The sequence below is a fragment of the Rhamphochromis longiceps genome, linkage group LG14, assembly GCF_057381845.1.
Source record: "Rhamphochromis longiceps isolate RC_006_pf linkage group LG14, R_longiceps_female_GT1.1, whole genome shotgun sequence".
Classification (NCBI taxonomy): Eukaryota; Metazoa; Chordata; class Actinopteri; order Cichliformes; family Cichlidae; genus Rhamphochromis; species Rhamphochromis longiceps.
This window is the reverse complement of record NC_140570.1, coordinates 34,312,400-34,337,970: the sequence shown is the minus strand read 5'-3', so window position 1 is coordinate 34,337,970 and position 25,571 is coordinate 34,312,400. Positions and strand designations below refer to the sequence as shown.

Genomic DNA, 25,571 nt, shown 5'->3' with positions numbered 1-25,571 from the left:
TATATCACACATAGCTACAACACCTATTCTATTGTTATGCTCAATTTTAGCCCCTGTTTGCCCCTCCCAGCACATCAGCACGCATGATAATTAGCCAATATCAGTTATTTATGTAACCACGGTAACTCTTTGAGGTACTGTTGACTGCGAGCCATCAGTGTAGCTGCTAAGAATACCCTGTAGCCACAGGTGGCTACTAATATTTAGAGTGGTTATTTTGCATTTAAATATTGCAAAAATAAGGTATTGTGCTAAGCTTTAACTCATGTAAATGGTTATTTTTGTTGTCATAAAATCTTCACTTCAGTGGTTTACATTAGTGTAAATGGGCAGCTTTTATTTCACTACTTTAGGCCCCTATAGTAATTTTGTCATCTCCACCAGTACTGCTGTGAAAACAAGCCAGAAGCATGACTGTATTAAGTCCCGTGACCATTTTTTTCATGGTAATCAAATTTTGCTCGCTGTTGTCAATTATCACCCCATCCAATCATACACTGAACATGACTTCCACATAGCTAGCCAAACCAAATATGGTCACTTTCAGTTCAGAAACAATACCAAACGCCAGGACAGCAATGGCCGAAATGCCAAATGCAAAGCTTAAAAATAGTAGCCGACAAACGGTACTGTCATGAAGGGGAACCATGGGAGCACAAGAATTTTTAAGAAAGATGAATCGGATAAAATCCCCCGAAAAAACATTTTCATGCCCATCTCCAGCATTAAAACACTTGAAGTACTTATTAGTTCTAGTTTGCCGTGCTAATTAAAATCAGAGTTTATCTGAAGACGAAAACCCTCAAGCACAAACAATACCAGGAATCGAGATTCCTTCAAGTGGCTTTTCAGAGAATTCACTTAGACAAAAAAGGATGTTAAATTACAATTTATCATCTAATAGTATAAAAATAGAACCTGACTGTCACTGACTAAATAGTTCTGTGAATACAACGAAATAGTTACTTCCCTGTGAAAAGGCTGATGTGGTGCGCACACTAAAGAGGCTGTACTCACTACAGCAGTTGTCATGACATACACACTTTCCAAACCCACTCACTTAGCCTTACTCTGCTGGCCATAGTTGATACAATTTCAAATTCATCACAGGACTTTCATAATTATTGAACGTGAACCAAAGAGCTCTCCTCATCATGTGAGGATTATTACACTCTTCCTAGTTGTTTTTAATTCCACACCTGGTCATATTGCATGTTACACATGATCAACCATGTGCACAAAGACTAACGTCCACCAGCTGCCAGATGGCGGGAAAACAACAGCAAGAATATAATCTGGATAAGTTGGAATAAAAATAATAAAAATGCAGAGCATCATGAGCTATAGTAACTGTAGCTATATATATTTATATTTACTGTAACTATGGAGATATTTTTACACACACCAAAAATCTTGATCTATGGATTGTCATCTATAAAAGCAATCCATTCACATGTACAATGGATCGTAACTTAAGCGGTACCAAAATCTATAACAAAAACAAACTTCTAAAATATCTCATAACCAGAAAAAAAACATTCTGGATATAAAAAAAGTAGAGGGATGACCATTTCTTTAAAAATAAAAAAAATATTGGAAAAATCTATATCAGTCTCAGACAATGTGTCTATTTATTTGACAGAAATGTTGCCATTGACATTATGTGGTTAAATCTCTGTTCAAAGTTCAAATAACATGCAAAAGTACAACAGAGGATTCATAAAAGACAGATGACTATATTCTGCTTTATAAAACTGTATTAAACTGTATACATTGTTATATGATTATTTTTGGAGTGTTTATTTATTAAAAGCATTAGGTGATGTTTTTAAGCTTTCCTGAAAAGCAGAAAAGAAGCAATGCATCCCTTTAACATCTTAAGTGAGTTGTTTTTTGGTTATTTTGGTCTGTAAAAGATTTTTTGAAAATTTGAATTCAAGGCAGACTAAATCACAGATCAACAGCAAATTAATTGTCTCGGCTAGCCCAAGAGATAATACATGGCAATACAAAGTAAAATTCTCAGAGATTTATTTTAGTGAATTAAAGATTTTAAAAAAGAGGATAGAAGGAAAGACAAACAGAAACCGAGGCTGATAGATGAGCAACTGTGTTTCTGTTCCCTACCGTGGCTGTCGTCCGACTGGTTGAAACCACACAGGTGGCAGATGGAGCGGACCCACTTGTTCATCTCTTCCTCAGTCTCAGCTACAAGATAGAAAGTGCGGTCTACAGTCTTGATGTCAAATACATAGCTGTCCTGGAACTCCTTCCTCTTAAAGGTCAGGCCTGCATCGACCTGCTCACAGCACTGCAGGTCGATCACCCGAATGGGCTTCTTAGAGTGATCATTCTTGTAGTACTCCAGAACGTCAGGGTCACCACTCATGCGGCCACTGCGAAGTATAAACCAGCGTTTCTTCCATGCCTGGAAATGAGATTGAAAATGTAAGAACGTGAATGCAGAACAAAACAAAGCAAAACGAAACACAAATACCAAATTATACAAAAGTTTTATTTAAAAAAATATATATATACAGACATATATACAAAAATATATACATTGTCATATATACATATATATATGTTTATATAAACACACACAATATATAGTTGGACTGTAAGCGTTGCGCAAAAAGACAAAAGCTATTTCTGCACATACGCTTATGTGTGGTTTGTATGTGTGTTAGACACTGTGGGGTGAGGGGGCAGCAGGTGTTTGCTCTCTCCCAACGTATTTCCTGTGCCGATATCCCTCCTTAGGCTGAGACTAGCAGCGCTCCTCTAACACAGCTTCAGACTGCAGCCTCCTGCCACCTTAAAAACTGGTAATTCACACTTCTTCGGTCCAATCAAAATCATGCCACATCTGCAAATCAATGTCAATTTTTGTCTGAGAGTAAATAAGCATTGTGCATCGTAACCACACGAAAAGCAGCAAAAGGTTCATATTTGATCATGTAAACAGCTATAATAACAAGAGAACTACAATGTCACACATTTCACACCATTAACATTGTTGTATGTATCAAATGGAAACGAGTAAAGGAAGAACGATGGCTTTCAATACAACAGTTGAATGTAGTTTTCCAGTGGCTGTCTAAAGGGACTCTGTGTTCTCTATGTTCAGAAACAAAAGAGGAAGATAGACCAGGAAGGCAAAGGAGGAGTAAAGGAGGGTTGGGGAGAGTAGGGGGAGACTTTTGGACATTTGCCATGATGCACTGCACTTCTGCAAGGCAATGTCTCACGTTCAGGCTGCTGACACACAGGATTCTGCAAGCACTCTCTCTCTTTCCATCAACACAGACACTGCTGCAAGGCTAACACCTCCCCCCAAACAGACACACACACACGGCAGAAAAATGGATTGTACTGATGTCTCTAGTGCCTTTCAGAAAGATTCCTAACCTCCTTGGAAAATAAGTATGCTAAATGTTTTATTTAGTTAGACCATTACTTCTGTGATGCAGAGGTCAGATTAATGGATGAAATAGCTTTGATATCTTTACCCTGCCCATGAAAACAAGCCTCAAATGAAATGAAGTAGTTAAGCATTTTGGTGATGTGAGAAATAAAGAGAGAAAAAAAGAATACATGTATGGATAGCAACAGGGACCCATAAAGAGATTAGACCTGTTAGTTTTATGAAAAGGTGGTTGCCGCTGAAAAGTAAAACTTAGGAGAGAGCTGCTGCAATGCCGGCCTACATGCCTGGTCCAACAAAACGACCTAGACTGAATACTACTAAGACGAACAATCAATCACAGGCCCTTTGAGAGACCTGGAAAAAATCCAACATGATATTCCTTCTCGACTTCTCTAAGAGGCGTTAAAGCAGGCTGCATGTTCTTGATGCCATTTAGCACCTTTAGCCAAAAAGCTTAGATGCTGAAAAACCAGAAGCACGCCCACAAAGTAGGAAAAAAAAAAAACCTTCAAAAGGCACAACCAAAACTACATGTAGAAAATAGCAACTAGTGCAGCTGTTCCAATACCTCCACCCCAACTCACTGAAAGTAAGACACAGTCAGGTATTGAAGTACTTTGTGTTTGAGGAAAATGGCCATGGGGTGATGCCTGACTTGCAAAAGGTAACCAATGTTATCAAGCTTTTGAGACCAAGAGAGAAAGTACTACTAATTTAGCAAAGCACCAAAAACACCAGGACCCAGATCTGCTCGAACAGTTCAAGGTGGATGAGTTTCAGTAACAACAACTAAAGTATTATCCTACTTTGACATTACCACCGTGAAATGAAGTATGTCCCATAGGCTAAAATGTTTGCAAAAGCAAAATGCTTAACCTTATGCAATGTAACTAATATCACACCTTGTAGTAACATTAGTAGGCCAATATTTCATTCTGTGCCCTGTCAACAAAGTATAATGTTAACACTTTAAATAAATACATTTTTAAGCACATGGGATAATAATAATTTTGTTGTGGTATCAAAATGAGTATTGAGAACTGTATAATTCTACGCGTATTGGTTCCACCTAATATATGTTTGTGTCATGATCTTCCTAGAGCATAATACTACCTTTCTTTGATCAGATGCACAACTGACACCTTCAAATTTATTTCAAAGATATATCTTTCTAAAGAGGTTTAACCAAATGCATCCCTTAGATTTGCTATTTTATGAATTTGCTGCGAGCTGTTCCCATTTTTTTTACTTTCTAAAATGTTTCACAAAATAATGTGTTAAACAGTGGTGTTTAATTACGATAAAGTACATTTCTGAGACAAATGTCATCATACCAATGGTTATTTTGACATTCTTTCTTGAACACATACTCTTTTCTGTTTTTTTCCAGGAAGTGCAGATTGTTATCTTATATTCGGCGTCTAACTGAAGTTCTCCTGAGGTACTAGTTTGCAATACTGTCTGTTTATTTTCTTTCAGACTGATAAACTGATAAAAGCTGTAGGCAGTATCATCTTAATAGTCTTGATAGTACAGCTGTGCTGCTGTACCACTAACCCCATATTCAGGAAGTAGAAAGAAGTGTGAACAAGATAATCAGCAGCATCTTCATGAAATGTAATACTGTGAAACATGTATTAGGTCATTTCTTGCTATGAGATGTTTTTTTTAATGTTTACTGATACTGATAATAACAACAAAGGTTGTGTGGAAACTGTCAGCAGTGATACTCCTCAAATTTGCACCTAAATGCTTCTGCTGGCGTATGAACTTATTTCACAGAAATAGAAACACAGGGGAGTTATCACACTCCTCCAAAAGAACCAAGCAGAGCACCATTTAAAGAAAAAAGAAAAACCACAAACAAAAACAAAGTTCCACAAAGCTCTTTGATTCAATGCTATTACAATGCATTTAAAAAAATCTCCATAACTCTTGCGAACCCCATTTAAATATTTTTGCCTTTTCTGGAAAGACAGAGCATCACTTAATTGAGACCTGGAGAACTGCCCAGTTTCAAAAGGTCAGTGCAACCCAGTTGGGTTATTCCTGGTATCCCTCGGTTGCAACCAGCACATTAAAACAGGACAGCTCTCAACAACAGAGTGAAGAAAATTTATCTAGAAATCTTTATGCTAATCAGAACATTACTCAGTTGTTGGAAAATGAAGCTGTTGCTTACGAACAAATCACAACTCGCATAAAATAAAGGGGAAGACTAAAAACAACAGTTACACATCATGTTAAGCTTCCCACGAAATGCAATATTATCTTAATAATGCAAATGGCACTGTAGCCTCTTTCCCAGTGAACTGAATCATAAGGGAGTAAGACACAAGGAAACGAGCATACTCACCCCACTGCCTGTACTACAGAGCATGTCTAAGCACATCAATCACACTGTAAGTAGTGGGAAACAAGGGCTGAAGCTGTAAAATAGTCTGTATTCTCCCATATCTCTAAGCTGGATGAGGGATGTGTTTAAGCTGCATCAGTGTTTAGCAAAAAAAAAAAAAAAGGGCGGGTGGTGTCTCAGCACAGAAATAATGCCATAAATAACGCCCTTGTTAACAACTAGACCGGGTAGTTCATGGGACCAGTGAGAGAGCTCTAGGCCAGGCCACTGATCACACTCAAAACTAATATGGTGACAGAGAGCTGCACCATTGTCTGAGCAATGTACTGCAAACTATACAGGACATGTGGCATCTCCCATGTACTAGTATTATTTCATCAAGTCAAAGTCTAATAAAGAAGAAGCAGAAAACAGGACAACAGTCCTGTGTAAAGCACAACACAAAAATGTTAATGCTAGTGAAAGCACAACAGCCAAAGTTTACCCCCCCTGCATGAGCACTTTAAGGCTTCCAAGAATTCAATTCGATCATCCAATAAAAGCTTGATATTACCTTGTTTCAGCAGTGTCGTTTGTCCTGTGCTGATGGCAGCTGGCTACAGATACAGAAACAGCAGCGGCATACAAAAGACAATGTGTGCATGTACTGTAGATGGATAGGAAGGAAAACACTCAATACCAAAACCATACAAAACAATTCTATGACTGTGGTTGCATCTAAAAATAGGACTAAAACTAGCTAATATTGCTGGCTCCTTTTGTTATTTAGGATGTTTTTTTTGGCAGACTTTGAAACCAATTGTGTAGGAAAACAAACCAACTCAGAAATAAGCTCCCGCTTCACAGAAATAGGAGGACGCAGTTATCTGGTATGTGTTTTATATCAAACTTAGCATCATAAATACAGTGTCATCCAAAAATGTATTGTACTGGCTCGTCTACTGTAAAACACAGTAAAAACAGGCTCTGTCTGATGTACGCGAACAAATAGAGCCTCGCAGTGCCAATCACACCGTCTAATGAACTTGGAGATGGCCGTGGCCTAAACAATTATCTAAGGTGTGCCTTTTACAACACTACGGATATACATAGTGTGTGGTTAGTAGTAGGCTGTGTCAACAGGCTGGATGGCGTACATCAGTCAACATGTTTTTAAATGTGCATGAGCAAACAGTCATGACTATGCTATCCAAGCTAGGGGTTAGAATAGTCTTGTTTACATCTGGTACTATTAAAGGAGTGAAAGAAGAGACAACAGGTTGTGTTTCTTTGACTGTACCTCCTCTGGTTTACCGGATGCTGTAGTATACACACACACACACACACACACACACACACACTACACAGCTGCACAAACACTGGCACTGTAGAGCTGTAGCAGACCCTCTGTAATCACCCTGCGTGTCTTTGTGTACATTTTCTAATCTACTACCAGCTTTTATTATGGTCATATTGTGGAAAAGGGAATTACATCATGTCATCTTTACTTGGTTTAAGCTGAATTGGACACCTCGGCCGGCGTGCCCTTGTTTAATAGCGCTCACACACTAAAAACACCTGAGAGACGGCACGAAAACAAACAGGTGCTTGCTCATTGCCAGTGAAGTAAAGTAAAAAGTGATAAACAGGATTCGCTGGTCACTTTTACCTCCCATGAAATCTTATTTGTGAAATTCATTAATAATAGTAGACAACAAGGAGTGCTCATACAGTGTTAGCATGATGTAGCTTTTCATTCCACTCATCCTAAGCAACTGTCAATTATAGTAGCCCTCCTACAAAACCCCCCCCCCCATATTTATCCTATAACAGTGAAATGAAGGAGGAATATTTAATACACAATACTTTAATTTTTGTGCCTGTCACATGCTGCTTGATTATGGTTTAAAAGAAAAATCTTTCAACAAAAGAACAACAGTGAGGATGACTTTGCAACATGTGAATTAGGAAGGACAATGGTTAAAATGACCGTGACTCTGTGAGTAAATGCCTAAACACTTGTGATTCCAGTTTATGCGAGAGGAGACAAAGCTGGATACACAATGACAACAGAGCCCTGATTATCCAGTCCCAATCAATAGCAGGTCACACATAACAACACATTGTAGGAGCAGGCTGGAGTTTGAGCAAGTGAGGGAATGTGATCGAGATTAAGCTGAAGAATAGCACACGGCCATCTACACAGCACAAAAACACAGCGTAATCTGAATTATTCTCGAAAACTCCTAGAAAACAAAACAATGAGGTACTCAATCTGCAAGAGAGGAGAATGATAATCCACTAAAAGTAAGTTTGTCTTGTCTGTGCTTAAAAGGTACCATTCATCTGTATTTATCTATACGACATCCATTTATATAATCTTACATAAGCCACAAATGGTTCTTTGGAAGCTGTAGAGTTCACATGGGTTCTGAGTAAGATGCTAAGCAGACAAAGTTTATAAAAGACATTCTGGAGCACTTGCAATAAATTTAGGTTACAAACAAAATGTGCCAACAGTATGCATCGTTAGCCGCTACATTTACTGAGTGGAGAAGAGTGGGACGCAGCTTTGTCCCAGCCTTGTGCCCAGTAAGGTAAACATGAAAAAACGTTAAACAGAAGAGTTTCTGTGAGTATAAACTACTGGGGAATATAGCAAATGCATTAGAGCACTCCTGCAATTTAAATCAAACCACTCATGTTTCCCAATAGTCAAAACACTAGCCTTGGAAGGACAGCAGCTGGAATACATAACACATAAAGATAAGGCCTAAACATGCCCATAAATTCTCGTAAGTTAATAAAAGGTCAGAGGTGAGCTAGAGACTGCAAATACAGACTAGGTCCTCTGAACACAACTTCATATGCAGAGTAGAGCCTCGTACCTTTGAGCTTTCATAACATTTTAGCAAATAGGATTCCAAATACCACGCCATCACATCACTATGACAGACAGCCTCATCGCACAGGTGTGACGATGATCAAGAGGGATGCAACATTTGGTACCTACTGCTCTCATTCACTCGCTTTACGGGGGCGATGATCTGCAAAATCTGCAACACAGCCTTTGAAAAACAACCTCTAAAAAGCTCTCTGTAGATATAATCAGCCTCAATTGATGGTTGAACAGTTGCATCATTATGAAAATGAGTAATCGCTCGCCATGTCTCCGTATCAGAAAAAGGCTGGGCTTATTTAGATGAGCCCACCCTGACAGTTTAACTAACGAGAAGCATTATCTTTAATCAGAACTCTTTGTGTTGCTTCCTCTGCCATCTGCGTCAGCTTGTACACGTCTACGCGAATGTGCTGCGAACATCTCCTGATCTTTCTAATTCCTTGCAAGGTGGTTTTATATATCTTATATATAGTGAATTAGACGTCTCTGGAATGGAAGTGGTCCTGTGAGCAGAAACATTTCCATACAAGGAGAAAATCTGACCACAGTGAGGTTTTTGTTGGAGAATCACTCAAATGGATTTGCAAGCTACATGTCTATGAGGTCATGTGCGTCACTGAAGTCAGCCACCGACATTTTTGTCAAGGTCTTACTGAAAGTTTTGTGCAACACAATATAGATGTATTTTTTTGTTTGTTTTGTTTGAGAATAAGATGATCAAAAAAATTAGCATTTTAATTTCATGATGCTGCTTTTTAATGACCAACAATTTTTCTTTTTTTCTTTTTTTACAAGTTTTACAAGTTCTTCTATTATTTTTATGTGCTCAGTTTTCATGGTCCTTTTGCCTTAATGGTAAGAATTTCTTTTTTGTATGAATCAAAAATATACAGCCACTTTGCCGTGTTGCTATAATTCGTGGTGTGAAATAGCGTTTGTATTTTTAAATTTGGGAGAAATAACCTTTAAGACTGGACAAAACCTGAATATGAACTTTACTTAAGGCAGCAGACAGATGATTTGCAAAATACTATTAATTAAGCTATAATTTAAAAAGACACCAATGTAGTACATTTAATAAGTGGCGCATTTAATGACCATTTTACAACTTAAAATGAATAAATGTAGTTGTTAAATTAGATTTACAAGGCACTAATTCCCAACATCCCGGTTAACTTTACATTAAAACTTTACATCCCCAATATTACACAGAGAAAATCAACGAGTCCCTCTGAGCAAGCACAACATGACTGTGGGGAGAAAAGTTTCCTCTCACATGAAGAGACCTCCAGCAGAGCCAGACCCAGAGAGGTGGCCCTCTGCCTGGACCAGTTGGGAAAGTGAAGAAAGAAAAGAAAAGCACAGAGAGATGAAAACAGACAAAAATAAAATAAACACTTGGCAGGTTTCTGGGTCCAGCAACAGCAAATCAGGGACAGACCTGATCCAGAGCTATCAATGACTGTATTAAAAGACATATATTATTTAAAGATAGGTGCTAAATACTTAACATTTGCTTTATCATCTTGACTTTTTTTGTGCCAGAAATAATCATGGTGAAGATCCCTAAAGAAATCATGTGGTTACAGTTGCTCCAGTAACAGACTGAACAGAATTACATAATACAACATATTAAAAAGTCACAAAAATAATAATAATAATAAATAACAATAATATTCAAGAAATTAAATATATATATAGAAAACTGTAAAACTTATTTTCACTGTAGATGATGTGCAAAAGGGTGTAACTATTGCACTGTGCACTGTGCATTAGATGGAGACGTTGTACAGGGAGATAGCTACTGGCAGGAATGATTTCCTGTGTCGTTTAGTGGTGCATTTAGGTAATCTCAGCCTCTCACTGAACATGCTCCTGTGACTGGACAGCACGTCATAGAGTCGTAATGGACGTCATATCATTATCCACGTTGTCTTTTGCCTAAGCATGAACAAGAAACGGAACCCGTGGGAACCAAAAACTTGTTTTCAGCAACACTGACATAACAAATACATACAATTTCTGAATTTTTCAACAAAATGCCCAAGTAAAGATACTAAGAGGAGATATTCAGAATTAACTGCCCCATCAAAAACAAAACAGAACAAGCTCAGGGAGGGGGTATCGACCAAGCCTCCAGATTCCAAGATCTCAATCCAGTCGAGCGTCAGCTAATGCACCTGAACAGGCCCAAACTGTGGAAGCCCCAAAACATAACCAGCAGTCAATGTCCCTGCGCCAGACACCACAGGGTATTCCCAGGAGACACATGTCCATGTCTCAACTGATTAAAGCTCTTTTGGCAGCATGAAGGAGAGCTAGAAAATATTAGGCATCAGGTTTTAATGTTAGCTCTGTGGTGTAGTGTCCTAGAAGTCTATGTTTATACACTGGTTACAAACATTGCTCATTAGTTTATTCTTATCTAAACTCAGTTGTTGGAAATTTCAGTTCCTATAACTAGCATGCAATGACTCATCCATGTCTAGATGTTCGTATGACAGAAATGCCTAAGTGAGGTGCGAATGTAGCGATGATGAAGTAAAAGCTTGGATTAGAAAAAGCTTAAGCTTAATTGATTTATTCAAATATTAATATTTTGTCTTTCTGTCTTTAACTCTTTTAGCATGTGACTTAGAATGATGTGAAAATCATCTATTATTAAAAAAAGCATTGTTATCAATAAAACGTGTTAAACTCCCCCATACAAGTAGCCAGAATTAGAACACGTGATCTTATCATAAATATTAGACAAAACACTTGTTTTTTTCCAGTGTATTACAATGTCCTCAAGAAAAATATTTACCAATGCCATATACAGAAACATATGCGTGCTTGTCACTGTTTTCATTATGACTGCCACAACCACCTGCACCACAACCTCAACCAAAAGTCACTTTGTTTTTCAAACTCCTACAAAGTACTGCCCAAAGGCAATGAGATTCAAATAAAACAGAGACACAACAGCCTGTGTTTTGGCATATTTAAAGCATTTACTACACTTATATTTCATAGTATAAACACATTAACAACCCCTACAAAACTTTCTTAACTGGTAAAAGTTTGGCCAGTGCCCTCCCACCTGTTTTTTCCACACATGGGTGCATTCCTCGAAGCTCATTCGAACTATCAACCACACTAATTTCTCGAAGATATTTAATATTGAAATTTCAGTGAACGACACCTTTAAGATCCCACAGTTTAATGAACATCCAAAGAAGTGTGACAATATGAAAAACAAGCTGCTGTTATTAAAAAAAAAACAAAAAAACAACCACCTACTTATTTGCTTGCTGACTCAAATGTATGCTAGAAATACACATTTTCCCATCCTACCTTAATCTCAGTGTGTGGTATTGATAATCAGATCATTTCACTGAATGTTAAAAATATGCTAACTTGTGGGCGTAACTTGAATTATACTTAGATGTATGCCTCCGTTTGCAGGTGACAACAGCATGACAGCTCACTTGCTTCAGGAAGACGATCTAATGATAGTCATATGACATCTAAGTTTGAACTAAACGTGTGATTTGTGTCAATTATTCTACATTTGGATTTAATCAGTACAGAAACTAGATTCCTCTAAATGGAGAAAAAACTCCACACGTGGGTGAACATGAAACTAACCAGCATAAAGTTTATGCATGCACAACTTGCAGATGACGTCAGTGCATTTTTTTCCTAGACTGCTTTTACCACTTGGGTCAAAAATGAAAACAGAATAACCACGAGAGTTGTTTCGGTCAACTGTTTATAATCAAAGTTGTTGTAGTCTGACTCATTTTTATTTGAACCATTATATTAAACCATGTGCGCTTTCTTAAATGTCATCAAAAAAGCATAAACGATCTCACTGTTAGTCCAAATCACAAAAGAAAAAAGAAAAAAATCAATAGGTTCCAATTTCCTTCAGAAGGACACTATTTTGAGCTCGGCTCTTAAGGCTTTCATAAATGGAAACGCATTTATGTACGACTCACCAATTTAATTACTATTCCTGTCATGGGACTTTTTGCAATACTTCCTGTAGGTACCATCCAAAGGAAGTCTGGCATCTGCTATTGGTAGAATTACATTCTACGAGTTCATGGCAAAGCAGAGTATGGCATAAGAAAGTTTCAAATCAGACCATGAAAATATAAATATATATTTATAATCTGCATTCACTTCATTTAATGGACTGCCAATGAAAGAACACCAGACAAAATATATAATAGAACAATCAGTATAACCCACCAAGCAAAACTAAAAATAATGAACAGATTATAAAGCAACAACAAAACAAAACAAAAATCACAGGTCAAACACAAGAATTCTTTTAAGTGAACATATCTAATGATTTTAGCAAAAAAAAAAAAAAAAATCATTAGATATCAATAGTGTCACTTAAAGCCACCCCAGTGTTGTGGGGGAAAAGGCCCACAGATGAGATGGAACAAGGAAAATGTCTGGAGTGCTGGTTGTCTGTCAAAGCAGGAACTGGGAGGTGTTTGGAGTTGACCTCTAAGGGCAAGGACTTCCCAAAGCCCCTCTGCAAAACAACAGCAGACCCGGCAGCTGACAGTGGGACACAGGCTGCTGCTCTGCTATGCCTGCCTTTAAACCTCACCGACTCCCCTCATCTCTCTTCCTCTCTTCTGCAGCGTGCCATCCACAAGGGAAAAAGTGCACAGCCTTTTAAAAGGGCAAGCGGGAGAAAGAAGACGCAAAAGATATCACCTTGCCGATATGATCTGTCTGGAATGTAGCAGCGCTTTACTGTATTTGAACAAACACGTCTGTGATGTCAGATACAACAACGGACAGATGGGGAGAGTTTAGCAAACAGCAGCTTGATCAGCCAGAGAGCAAGAAAGACAGTTTTTAATGTATGCAGTGTGAGTCACACTGTGCGTGATTAATATAGACAACTTATCACGACACATGTCAATACTGAAAGTATCTATTTAGGAAGAAATAGATTTTCTCTTCTTAAATCTTTTTATGACTTGTAATCTTATGTGCAGCACTTTGTGATTCTGTCTTGAAAGGTGCTATATAAATAAAAATGTATTTATTTATTTATTTAAGAAACTAATGAGGAAGAAGCCAAAGAAGATTTTTTTTCCTTCTTTACAACAAGCCAAGAAAAACTAGTGCAAACTTTAGTGTTATTATTTGCAATGTATTGATTTTGTAATGGGAAGATTGTTTAGTACACAGCAGCGGCACGTAGAAGATTGTTTGCAGCTTCATACAGCAGACATGATTAAGCTCGCTGTCTGACCACGAGTGATGAGTAAAAATTACCTCAGCCGAACTATGCAAGAGGAACTGGGAACACACTGGATTCGTCAGTTGTTTTCATGTTCTTTCTGCTTATTCTGGACGTTGTTCAAAAAAAGCAGCTGGGCCACTCCCACCCCCAGCATTAAAACACTGCCCACCTCTGGAACCTCAATCAGCGCCAAAGAGGAGATAAACTCCAACCAAGTGATTTACATTTAGACCATGACTTTTTTTGGTGGGAAAGAAGTGAAAATTAACCACACGTCTGCAAAGCCACTGTCACATGTTTGAGAGGGGCTGCATTTGTGAAGTGAGGAGCTGTTGTACAGTAAGTAAGTCTTACTGTAGTGATTCACATATACAATTAGAAAACCTTAAACTATGACTAGTCATTACATTGCATAAACATGCTGTCTCCTGTCTTCTCCACTAGTTGCATCCATGCTTTAACTGGCAGTGTTTTGCTTTGCACATGATTTGCATGTTGGGCCTGCAGTGGTAGTACCAGTTTTTACTCTCGCCCTACACTCGAGCAGATTCTACCCTGCACTAAATGAGCTATGTGGCATATTTTCAGAAATCATCTGTGGAAGGTCGCGGGAGACGATAAATACAATGACCAACTATTTCATCAGCTAACTACTGATTAACAAACACGGGCCTCAGCTGGTTTGGGAAGGGCACGGTGGTACAAATGGTTGAATATTGACAGGGAAGTTGTTATTAAGGATTAAGATATATTTTCATAAATAATCCCCTCTGATTGGCACGACTGAACTGAACATTTTAACATAAAACATGGCAGTTACAGCTCCAAAACAACACATTCCTTTCACCTCTTCTACTGACCGATCAAAGTTGCTACCACGTTCTCAAGCACAGCACACCTCCAGGAATGTCTGGAGTATTGTATCTGAAAATATCCCGCTACATTCACGTAATTGCATCAGATGACAGCAATACTGGTAAATAAATGGCCCTGATTGTCCATATAGCCTGACTTTAAGTGGAAGGAATGTCAGATGGACAGATGATCGCATTCACAAGTCTGCCTGTTCTGGACACTCCATCTCATGACTCTGTTTTCTGGCTGAAACAGTGTTTGTGTAGTTGTTTATAGGTTATTTTTCAGGGTGAGAAGCAGTGTGAGAAGGGCTCCGAGGCTGCTCCCTGCGTTCTTGCTTGCAGTCCATTATGTGGGCTCTATCTTGCCTTGAGAGGTTTTTTTTCTCTCTCTCTCTGGTTGTTTATATAGTACTGTAACCAAGCAAATTTTTTCCTCTGTAGTATTGCAGCTGCCTTTCCATACTGTCCATGGTGGTCTCTGTGTAAACATTAGCCAGCTTTAAGTGGAAGACAATGACTAAATGACCGGACAGCATCTGAAGACATTCAAGGATGGATTTCCAGATGAAACAGAGAGATGACATCATGGCAAAATCAGCTAGCAGGAACACCGAGAGGCCTGGTAACGCTACACCATACAAAAACAGTGGACAGCTGTATTTATAGGAGATTGTCTCATGGCTCTATCTGCCTTCATAAATCCTATTATCTGATTTGTAGCCATTCCCCTGCCTAGCATCCAGCAAGAGACCAGCAGCTTTGGCTTATATAGACTTATCAAAGCACTCAAGTGTTGTGACATTAGTTGACTTGGCTAGGATGAAAACTGGTCACATCAGTTGTTGATTAGACATTACCTCATCATATTTGGATAAAACCAAACGACAGTTTGCGTGCATCTCAGCTCTTTAGACAAAATTATAGACAGCTGTCATCTATTGCACAGGCTTACCTCCATGTTATTATCATACATCCCAGCGGGTGGCCTTTCATGTAAAATCTGCTGTCATTTCATGTTTTTAGTGGACTCCACATCAAAATTAGGACTATAAGACTAAAGCACAATTTCTAACACCATTTTTTACTAAATGATGTTAGTTTTCTAAAATATTGCAAATTGTCTGCTGTTTACAATACAGAAGCAGTTAAGTGAGGGTTTAATATCAAGTGGACCTTGATGGGCTGGTTCAATAAATCCTGCATATAATCAATAATGTAGTGCTCAGTATCCTCTTGTTTTAGTTTGTCTATAGATGCGCGCGCGCGCACACACACACACACACACACACACACACACACACACACACACAAAACTGTACAGTCAGAAAGAGTGAAAAGATCACAGGAAACACAGAATACTGTCTCATCTGTGGGACATGAAGGTTTTAAAACTTTGCCCCTTTACACGCTCTGTATTCACTGTTCTGCCTTCAAGATCAGTAATCATTACAAACATTAGTTTGTTCACTGTGCAATCGGATTAAACCCAGGGACCTTTGAAAACCTTTTTGTATTTATTATCATGTTTTGTTGTTTTATATTAGTCGTTTCTTTTATTATGAGGGCGTGATGCTGTAAACTGTCTTCATGAGATCTTTACGAGTTAGAAAAAGGATGCACCGGCTACAAGTAAACTATACGAGTTTGACAGCAGTTAATATCAAATGACATGAACACAAAGAGTCACTTTGGCAGAGTGAGAAAGCAGACAAATCGGGTAACTTCTGTACCGATCAAACTTCTAAACGTAGACAAACTAAACGGAAGTGCATTCACTTACATATCTTCTGAGTTTTTTCTCCGGTGGTGATTTTCTCAGCCAGCCTTGGAAGATGATTTCTCCGCCGCTCATGTTTGTCAGTGTCTGCTGCTTCTTCTCGCTCTGAAACTGCGGTTTGCCACTAGTACATGATGGCTCCTTAGGGCTTGCCTGTTCAAAGTGCTGTCGGGGTTTGGCTCTCCCTGCTGCTGTCTGCTCCCCCCATTTGATAAAAATCAAAGTAGTGATGGTCGCAGATTTAGACAGTCGCTCCCAATGGTACCGTGTAAAACAAGAGGCGTGCAAAACGGTGCGATTCTGCTTTTAGGCAATTACGCACGACCGGCTGACGAAGAGCCGCCGCCAAACTCAACTGATGCAGGGTGAGGAAGTATCATAGGGTGTCTGCAGTTTGTTTTCCTTAGATACCACGCCCACCGTGAATAGAGGGATGGGCTGCACTGGGATGAACAGGATGGGGGAAGATCTGCTACTAAACAGCTCCCCAAGCGACTCCGGATAAAACAATATCAATTTGTCTCTAACACAACGAGCAGATCTAGAAGCGATTTTCTGTTATTTCAAACCCCGTACATTATTTTTCTCTAAATAATTAAAAATAAAAAAAGTTGTATGAGCCCATAATGTGATCCAAGTATAGTTCGATATTATGAAAGACAGAAGGCAGTTTCTTAACTTTCTGCGTTTTGGAAAAACAGATAATATGGATTCAGGTAACAAATTTAACTTGGCAAAAAAAATTGGCATTTTCACACTAGTTGAAATGGGAAAAGGCACCATCTGGTGGGAAGTTAACATCTTGCTCTTAAAACCAACCTTGTTGGAAAAGTGAACCAGAAAATTAAAAGTAACCAGGTAATGCTTCCCTAGGAAGTATTGCTCATGTCATCAAGTATTCCTTGAAAACTAAAATGTATCAATTCAAATTCTGGCAATGAGCAATTCCCATTATAGAGGCAAACACAGAAATAAAAAAAAAATTAAAACAATCCTGAATATTACATTTATTTAATGTTTTCAAGACATACATAACTTTAACACATCCAAAATGCTTGAATTGTTTTTTCACAGAAGACAAGAATGAGAAAATCTTGGGAAAGGAACGACATCTTTTATGTTGTCGACACCAAGAATGCATTGCAAATATCGCTCAAATCCCAGTCCAAAGCCGCCATGAGGGACAGAGCCAAAACGCCTCAAGTCCAGATACCTGCAAAATTCACAAGTGTTTTTAGACTTCTTTTAATGTCCATTAAAATATCATAAATATACAGACGTTTTTACTATTATTACTTTACCAGCTATAGACGTCTTCTAATCCAGCCCTGGAAAAAAGTGCAATAATTGACATGAGATCAAGTTCTACAATAAATGCATGATTTCAATGGTTTTGTCCACTGCTGCATGAAAGTGCCACACAAATGCTCCGTATTTTGCACAGTACAATATATTCTTTTTTGTTTACAAACATCTAAATTCCTTTATATAAATTACAAGAGATGTGATTAAAAAGTTACAAGACTCCACCCATAAAAATAGAAAAACAATCATTTATGTAAAGCTGTCTGAACTCACCCATCAAGGTCACCTTCTTGTTAAACTCTGGACCACTTGCAGCACTGCTTCTAATTTCATATTGCTCCCTAGATGGCCTGTTCTGACCACCTGCGCACCCGAATTTCCAACATGAACCTTAAACTTGTGCAAACATCAACTTCCGTGACACAACATTTATGTCAAGGATCCTCATTTGTAATGGTAGCTAGATCTCTGGGTAAGACCCAGCGACCCACAGGAGATTTTAGTGGATGTGCATGCAGTGTCGATGTCTGAAGATGATCTATTAGGTCAGGAGTGCGAGAGCAGGCAAGGTGTTTTTTGATTTATTCCTTTATTTTAATTCATGTGCGAGCTGAATTCCTCCCCCAGGGTCAGAATAGCAATGCAGAGTTCTACAGTAACATCCTGAGATATCTGAGAGAGGAAATCCAGCTAAAATTACTTCAACTTCAATGCCATAATGTACCTTCACATAGTGCAATGAAACATTTTGTTTGGCCACAGAAACGCAGGTGCAGCGATATTCTTGCCAGATTTGCCCCTCTGCAACTTTGTTCTCTTCCCAAAAATGAAATTCAAGTTAAAAGGTCACCATTTTACCATATCAGAGGAGATCCAGCATGCATAAGTATAAAGGGACTGAACACAGACACAACCTTGGACAGGAGATCAATCAAATTTAGATCAGGTATGGTATCTTGATTTTTATGGGCAGAGTCATATAACTTTATGATCAAACTTCAGAAATAGCATCCCTTAAAAGTTTCCTTTCAGTGTAATATCTTTAATGGGCAGTGAGGTAAAACACTAAGCCATGCAAAATAGATGCTAACCCATCTAGTCTGATACAACAAGATGTGTCAGAGACAAGGGAGGGGGGGGGGGGGGGGGGTGAGGGGTGGGGGTACAGAGCATTTTCTTTATTTTAATCAGCCTCCGCAAGACTTAAACTGCACCAGCTGGCCCGGAGTCTCACAGGCAGGATTATGACTGCTCTGAATGCATTCAGGAAAAATTCTAAAGCAATTGAGGATAAATTGAAAAATGTAGTCGAAATCTTTTGGCATAAGCCTTCCTATACTCGTGGAGTATGAATTCTTACTCTTCCAGCCGAGCACTCAGCAGATTCAGCCTCTCCTCTCTTAGGGAGCCCCCACAGAGCTCTCCAACTCCTGGCACAAGAAGGTCCACTGCAGCTGCCTGCACAACAGTCAAAATCAGCTCAGATATGCAAATTACTGAAATACCCTAACTGACAAAGAAGGAAATGAGAGGTTAGATCATTCATTCACCCTGTTATACAGTATAACTGACTCTTACTGTACGCTCAGGATGATCCTGGTTGTCTCTTGCATAAAAAGGCTTCAGATCATAAGGATAATCAGTGACAAAGACTGGAATGTTGCCACAGTGTTTCACCAGGTACTTCTCGTGTTCTGTCTTAAGGTCACAGCCCCACTGTAGAAAAGAAGAGCCGTGTGGAATAAACTTGTTGTTAGCAAGCAGAGTGTAGAGGAAGAGATCTAGTTTGCAATATCAACATAAAAATGTAATCATTGCCACTCACATCTGTTGGGAAGGCAAATCTCTCTGAACTGCGGCGCAGGATGTCTATAGCTTCTCTGTAGGTAATCCTTAGAAAAGACACCAAATATTCCTTCAACTTTTGTCTCCATATTATTTATGTCATCCACTTTTTAAATGTGATATACAGAAAAGGAATAGACTTACACAGGAAAGCTATTCTTTATCATAGCATCTACAGTGTCCTTGAGATATATGAATGCAAGAGGAAACACATAAGTTGAGCTAATAATGAAGTCAGACAGAGTAATGGCTGGAGCCAGGTTATGTCCCCAAGTGTCCTTCAGGACTTACCCTGTGCCCAGGAGTCACATGCTTGTGAAACAAATCCACATCCTCCACACAGTGAGCCAATACATGCTCTGTGGCAAATCTGAACATGTCCTCCATAACCTAAGGAGCAGGCCAAGTTTAATAATTAAAGCTTTCCCAGGCAACTGTGCACAAGGGCAACTTTAAAAGTCACATGGGGAATTTGCAAAATTTGAAGTTCAGTACACAGAAATTATATGATGACATCAGTTCAGTTTATTTTAGATGCTTTTCTAATCTTACTGATCACACAGAACACTTAATACTACAAGCCACAATTAACCACACATGCATACAGCGGTTTATTTTGTACCATTTCAACACTTTATTTACCTCAAATTACAACCACTAACCTAGCAAGCATGGCTTTAGACTTTGGCCTAATATAGGACGCAAACTTTCAAACAAAAACTGACAAACAGAACAGCAGACATCTGTGAATTTGAAAGAAGGGAAGCCGAATTAATCTATAACCAGTACAGAAATATGTAGTATAGAATAAAAAGTTAACAGGCTTAAACATGTTATTCAATGTCCTGTTTGACTGACAAATAGCATTTTGTATCTGAGGTCGAATACAGATCAAATATGACATAGCTAACCTTAGTGAGATCCTCTAAGGACTGTGTGAAGGAGATCTCTGCCTCTACCATGTAAAACTCAGCCAGGTGGCGTCTGCTTTGGGAGTTCTCTGCACGGAAAGTTGGCCCAAATGTATAGACTTTAGAAAAAGCCCTAGAAGAGTATGAGTTATAAGTAGAAACATACTTTAGTGTACATAGCTGAATACAACTGATATGAATATGTAAGCTTTAGAATGTGCAGAAATTGATAAAGTAAAATGAAAGTAAAAAAAACAATACGATTAAGCACTTAACATCCAATAGTTATCTGACAACAACGTAAAGTAAGTTGATTTCTCCTGTAATTTGTCAACTTTCTGTAGTTTACCTCACCCTGACACCACTTCCAAATGAAGTTGTCCAGACACGGTCAAGTAGGCTGGTACAGAGAAAAAGTTCTCTCCATCTGCATAATCTGGGCCTGATGGCTGTGTTAAAAGCGGGGATTTCAAGTTTTCAAACAGTGTCATAAATCTGCTCAGACTAAAGCACGGGGCTTTAACTTAAAAAAAAAACAGAGCTGTTAGTGTGTTTAGATGCTCACCTCCACCTGAAAGAGCTCCCCTGCCCCTTCGCAGTCATTTGAGGTGATGATTGGAGTGTTAATCTCTACAAAGCCATTGTCCTGGAGGAAAAAAAGGTAAACAATAAAAAAAATTAAAAAAAACTCTTGCTCCTCATTTTTTATGAAACTCCTCCACTGATGTTCTCACCTTGAAATATGAGTGAATTGCTGCAGTGGCCTCACTTCGTATCCTCAACAGGGAGCTAAAAGCATTTGTTCTGCACCTGAGATGAGGAAATTGGCGAATATACTCAAGGCCATGTCGCTCTTTGATTTTAAAGGGAAAGTCCTTAAAAAGAAGAATATAAAACAAAATACAATAAAACTGTGATTCCTATAGCAACCATATAAACAGTTACAAAATGTGTATGAGAAATTTGTTCTTACCACAGGGTTGCATTCTCCAACTACATTGATTTGCTTAGCATCAAGTTCAACTGGTTGTTTTTGGTGTGGACTTTTCTTAAGAATGCCCGTGACTTCAACAGCACTACCAAATGTGAGCAACCTAAATTTGTGAGAAAAACAAAGAATATTCTAAGCATGCACTTTTCATGTCAGAAACTCTGTGGCAAAGGATTGTCTATAGGGAGTAATGCCAAAATGCTTACGGATCACTCAGCTCTGAACTTGCGACAACTTGCAATGACTGCAAGGAGCTCCCATCATTCACATGGAGAAAGACATTGGCTTTCTGAGCTCTAACCGAGCGAACCCATCCCTAAAACAAAGACACAGAACAAACTACACTCAGCTATTCCATCTGGTAAAACAAAATGTGCACATTTTGCATACATAATCAGGATGTTGGTCATTTGAGAACTCACTGCTTGTTCTTTCTCAACATGGCACATAAATGCATAGAATGTGGTACGATATTATTTGAAAGTAAGTGAGAAAGTGCAGCATTAGGCATTAGGGTATGGGTGTTGTGATGTACTGGTACTAACAATAACCATGATCATTTCAAATGGAATTCTGAGATTATCAAATTGAATAATGAATTAATAATATTGCACTTAAGCAGATTATTTGTGGATTTTGTTTACATCCGATATTTGGAAGTGACCTTGGGCAACATATTGTAAAAAGAAAACCCTCTATGAATGTGTGAGTGGTCAATAAAACTAGAAAGATGCTACAAAAACGCAGCTCGTTTATGTTTATACAGTTATTTTTATGGACTCTTTCTCTCCACCTAATAATACACTTGTTTTGAGTGTAACTTAGAGGCAAAACAAGATGTTTTACTACAGTCGCATAGCGGCATAGTGAAAATATGATAATGTGGTGATGTAACAGATTTTCAGCTAGTGATGGCTGGGAGTCAGCAAAAAAATATTTAGGGTTAGCAGTGGTTAACTTTCACAAATACCAGTTTTGTTTGTCGCTACTTAACTTCCACGCATGCACCCAGGCAAATTAGCATAAAGTGGTTTTTACAAAAATTGTTATTTATTTACTACCTACAAGTTTCAGCAGAATTTGCATAAGGGTGAAGTTTGTTTAGCAGATTCTTAGCAATCACATATAACAAGCCACCATTGTTGTGAGTTAAATGAGCTTGAGTTCCTGCGGCAGGGTTGATCGCACAAATAAGCGCAGTTACCAGAAAATACTAACCAATAAACATAACTTACCTGAACTTTGATGTTAGATCCCAATTCTGCCCCAGACAGCGCTTGGGACACTCTTAGTTTAGTTGGTGTATTCTTACAATAATGTCTAATACCTGCCGCTATTCCCCGAGATACTGAGGTGGCTGATGCAAAAGAAAGGACTTTAGCTGCCGACTGCAACATTGTGACAAATGCTGTTGTTTCAGATGCAGAACCTGCTAAAAGCACAACATGCTACTATCACAATCTGAAGACTCAGAAGACAATATATTTAACAGGTGTATTAGATGCACCGCATTTTGTCTGGAGTTGACTTTCAGATTTCACGCTGTCTGAGACTGAATGCAACGCTTCCTGTTTAGGTCATTCGCCATTCGTCCAATCCAGTCACGTGGTTTATTAAACTCCAATCACGTTTCTGTTTCTTGCTGCAGGGAGTTGTAGTGTTATTTAAAGACGAACGTATAAAAAAATTACTCAGGAGGGTTGGAATTATTATTTTTCCACAGACATTGTATTAACATTGGATTATTTTAAATTAACAGTATAATCTACATTGTTTAGTCGTATTTATTTATTTATTTATTTTCTAACAGGGGGAACCATAAAACATGAAAATACTATACACTGTTCAAAGCTTTGTAAGAAGCTTTGCTGCAATGCCCCTCTTACTCCCCATATGAGTAATGACAGTGCGTAGATGGATTTTGTGATCTTGGATGTATTAACGTGTCAAATCTCCCATTACCAGTAAAAATAAAAAGAAGGGGAAAAAATCTCTCTTCAGGTAGATTGGTAGAAGATTTCACGCAAAGGTCAGTCAACCCCGCTAACTTCCAAAATTTCCAAAACATTTTCGGCTGTGAAGCGAACACATGTGGAGTGAGTCAGGAGTGTAATGAAGCAAGCCGAACAGCTATCACAGCCACGTGGAAATGTTCTTTAATCTTTCGTGATGTATCTGCCGTCAGTGTGGGGTTCATTTGCGCGTAAACCTCGTTAATTCAATACCCACAACGACACTGGGTCTCTTCCCACCATTTGCTGCTGGAGTAAATCAGATCACGCCAGCAATATAATAAGATGCCATGGACTATTATTCACCTGGTCTCGCCTGTCAGCTTTGGAGCCCCTGACCAGAGCCGGGTGTCTCCACCTCCGGCTGCTTATGACACATCATCATTAAAGTCAACATGATGCATTTGAAACGTTAGCAAGGTCATTGATATTAATTATCTCCAGCCTGGATGGAGCAGTTATGTCCATGGCCTTATTTTAACAGGAAGCAGAACAATTCTATTTTTTGATTAATTGACAAAAAACATAAAATGCTTCCTTTTTCTGTCATTTTTGGCATCTGGGTTTGAAAACCCGCCACTTTCAATACACCAAAATGAACTGTATGTATCCTCCTGTCAGAATAATGAACTGGTCTCCGTTTAGTTTAATGTCGCGCAATATCTTACTCTACCACAAGGTAGTGCTGTAGCTCTATGATATTTCTTCTCCCTTTAAAAATCCCCACCTAGTGTAGATTTATTCATTTACCCCCGAGTTGCTTCCAATATATTATTCATTTGAAGCTCCGAGGCCTACTGAAATGAAAGCAAGCTGGCATTGTTATGTTCTCTCTGCAGTTCTACCAACCACAATGCAAAGGACCTGCTGGCTTTGGTTGGCAGCGGATAGTCCAGCGCACAGTCAGTTCACGTTGCATCCAAAACTGTTTTCTCCGCATCAACAGGAACAGCGAGGTTGCAGTGCCCACAGTGCATAGCTCTGATTGATTTGAATTTTTTTCCGTGACAACTTGCACGTGGGAGAGATACTTGATGGGGTGTCGCATTTTTTATTTCCACAGATTCTCATCCTCCCACAAGAACCACAAAACAATATATGCACGAAACTAGGTAAACACAGTAGGGGTATGACTTTAAAACTGTTGCATAACTACGGGAAAAAAAATAAGAAGAAAAGGGGAGAAAAAAAGCAAAGTAAAACGCTATTCCTTCTATAACAAGAAAAGAATTAAATAGTTCTCCCTGTTAGAACTGTAGCTCCCTCTTCTTTTAGCCTCTACAGGTAGGAGAGTTGTTTGGCAGCGGTCTGACAACTGCAATAGAGCTTAACAACTTGTTAAAATCAATACAAGATTAGTCAGCAAAACAAAGGATTTTGCTGTAAAAGCTTTGATCTCAGGAGGATCACTGAACTTGGAGGGCAAGTGCATCCCTATTGACAGCCTCCCCATGCCCCCTTTCACCAGCCTTCAGCTGCCCCTCCAAATATTCTGCATTCTCAAAAGGAAGGGTGCATTGATTTTATGTAACATGGGTTGTTAAGTGCTGATTAGACCATTATAGTGATGTGATTTCAGGGAATGGGTTTTGGTGACAGGCAGCCAAACACAAATCAAAAGGAACTAACAACCCTTACTAAAAGAGATTTGGGCTGCTGCACTGCTTTACCTATGACTTACTACTACAATACTCTGTTTGTGTGGGTTTATATGTAATGTGCCAGTTTGAGCAATCTCCAACTGAGCGAAAATGCCGAAGTAAACTGCTCAAGATATTCAATCTGAAAATGATACTAACCATCACAGATAGATCATTTTTTCTTTGTAAAATAAAAATGGTGTATTTGTCCTTGTGCTTAGATAGTCCATCGATTATTCCTTTAAAACAAAAAATTCGGACAAACTCTTTATACTATTTTATAAAGCAAAAATGCAATGGCTGCTG

At 38.7% G+C, this 25,571-nt stretch overlaps 2 protein-coding genes across 3 annotated transcripts in view; both read right to left on the bottom strand.

The window, feature by feature from the left end:
- gab2 (GRB2-associated binding protein 2) overlaps positions 1 to 16,929 on the bottom strand; it is a 36,854-nt gene extending 19,925 nt beyond the window's left edge. For both annotated transcript variants that reach the window (XM_085380066.1, XM_085380067.1), the window contains exons 1-2: positions 16,565 to 16,929; positions 2,128 to 2,428 (exon numbers count right to left, since the gene is read on the bottom strand). In XM_085380066.1, coding sequence (XP_085236192.1) covers positions 2,128 to 2,428; positions 16,565 to 16,636 — 373 coding nt within the window. In that variant the 5' untranslated portion in view covers positions 16,637 to 16,929. The remainder of the gene's footprint in view (positions 1 to 2,127; positions 2,429 to 16,564) is intronic.
- A 624-nt stretch (positions 16,930 to 17,553) lies between these two features.
- On the bottom strand, positions 17,554 to 23,178 carry nars2 (asparaginyl-tRNA synthetase 2, mitochondrial). Its single transcript, XM_085380883.1, has 14 exons — positions 22,849 to 23,178; positions 21,820 to 21,929; positions 21,596 to 21,716; positions 21,357 to 21,497; positions 21,188 to 21,268; positions 20,977 to 21,071; positions 20,623 to 20,755; positions 20,003 to 20,101; positions 19,856 to 19,893; positions 19,692 to 19,758; positions 19,445 to 19,582; positions 19,227 to 19,324; positions 17,863 to 17,889; positions 17,554 to 17,774 (listed from the first exon to the last, which is right to left on the bottom strand). Exons 1-14 carry the CDS (start codon positions 23,008 to 23,010, stop codon positions 17,630 to 17,632), a joined length of 1,455 nt encoding a protein of 484 aa, XP_085237009.1. The 5' UTR covers positions 23,011 to 23,178; the 3' UTR covers positions 17,554 to 17,629.
- Positions 23,179 to 25,571: the final 2,393 nt, after the last annotated feature.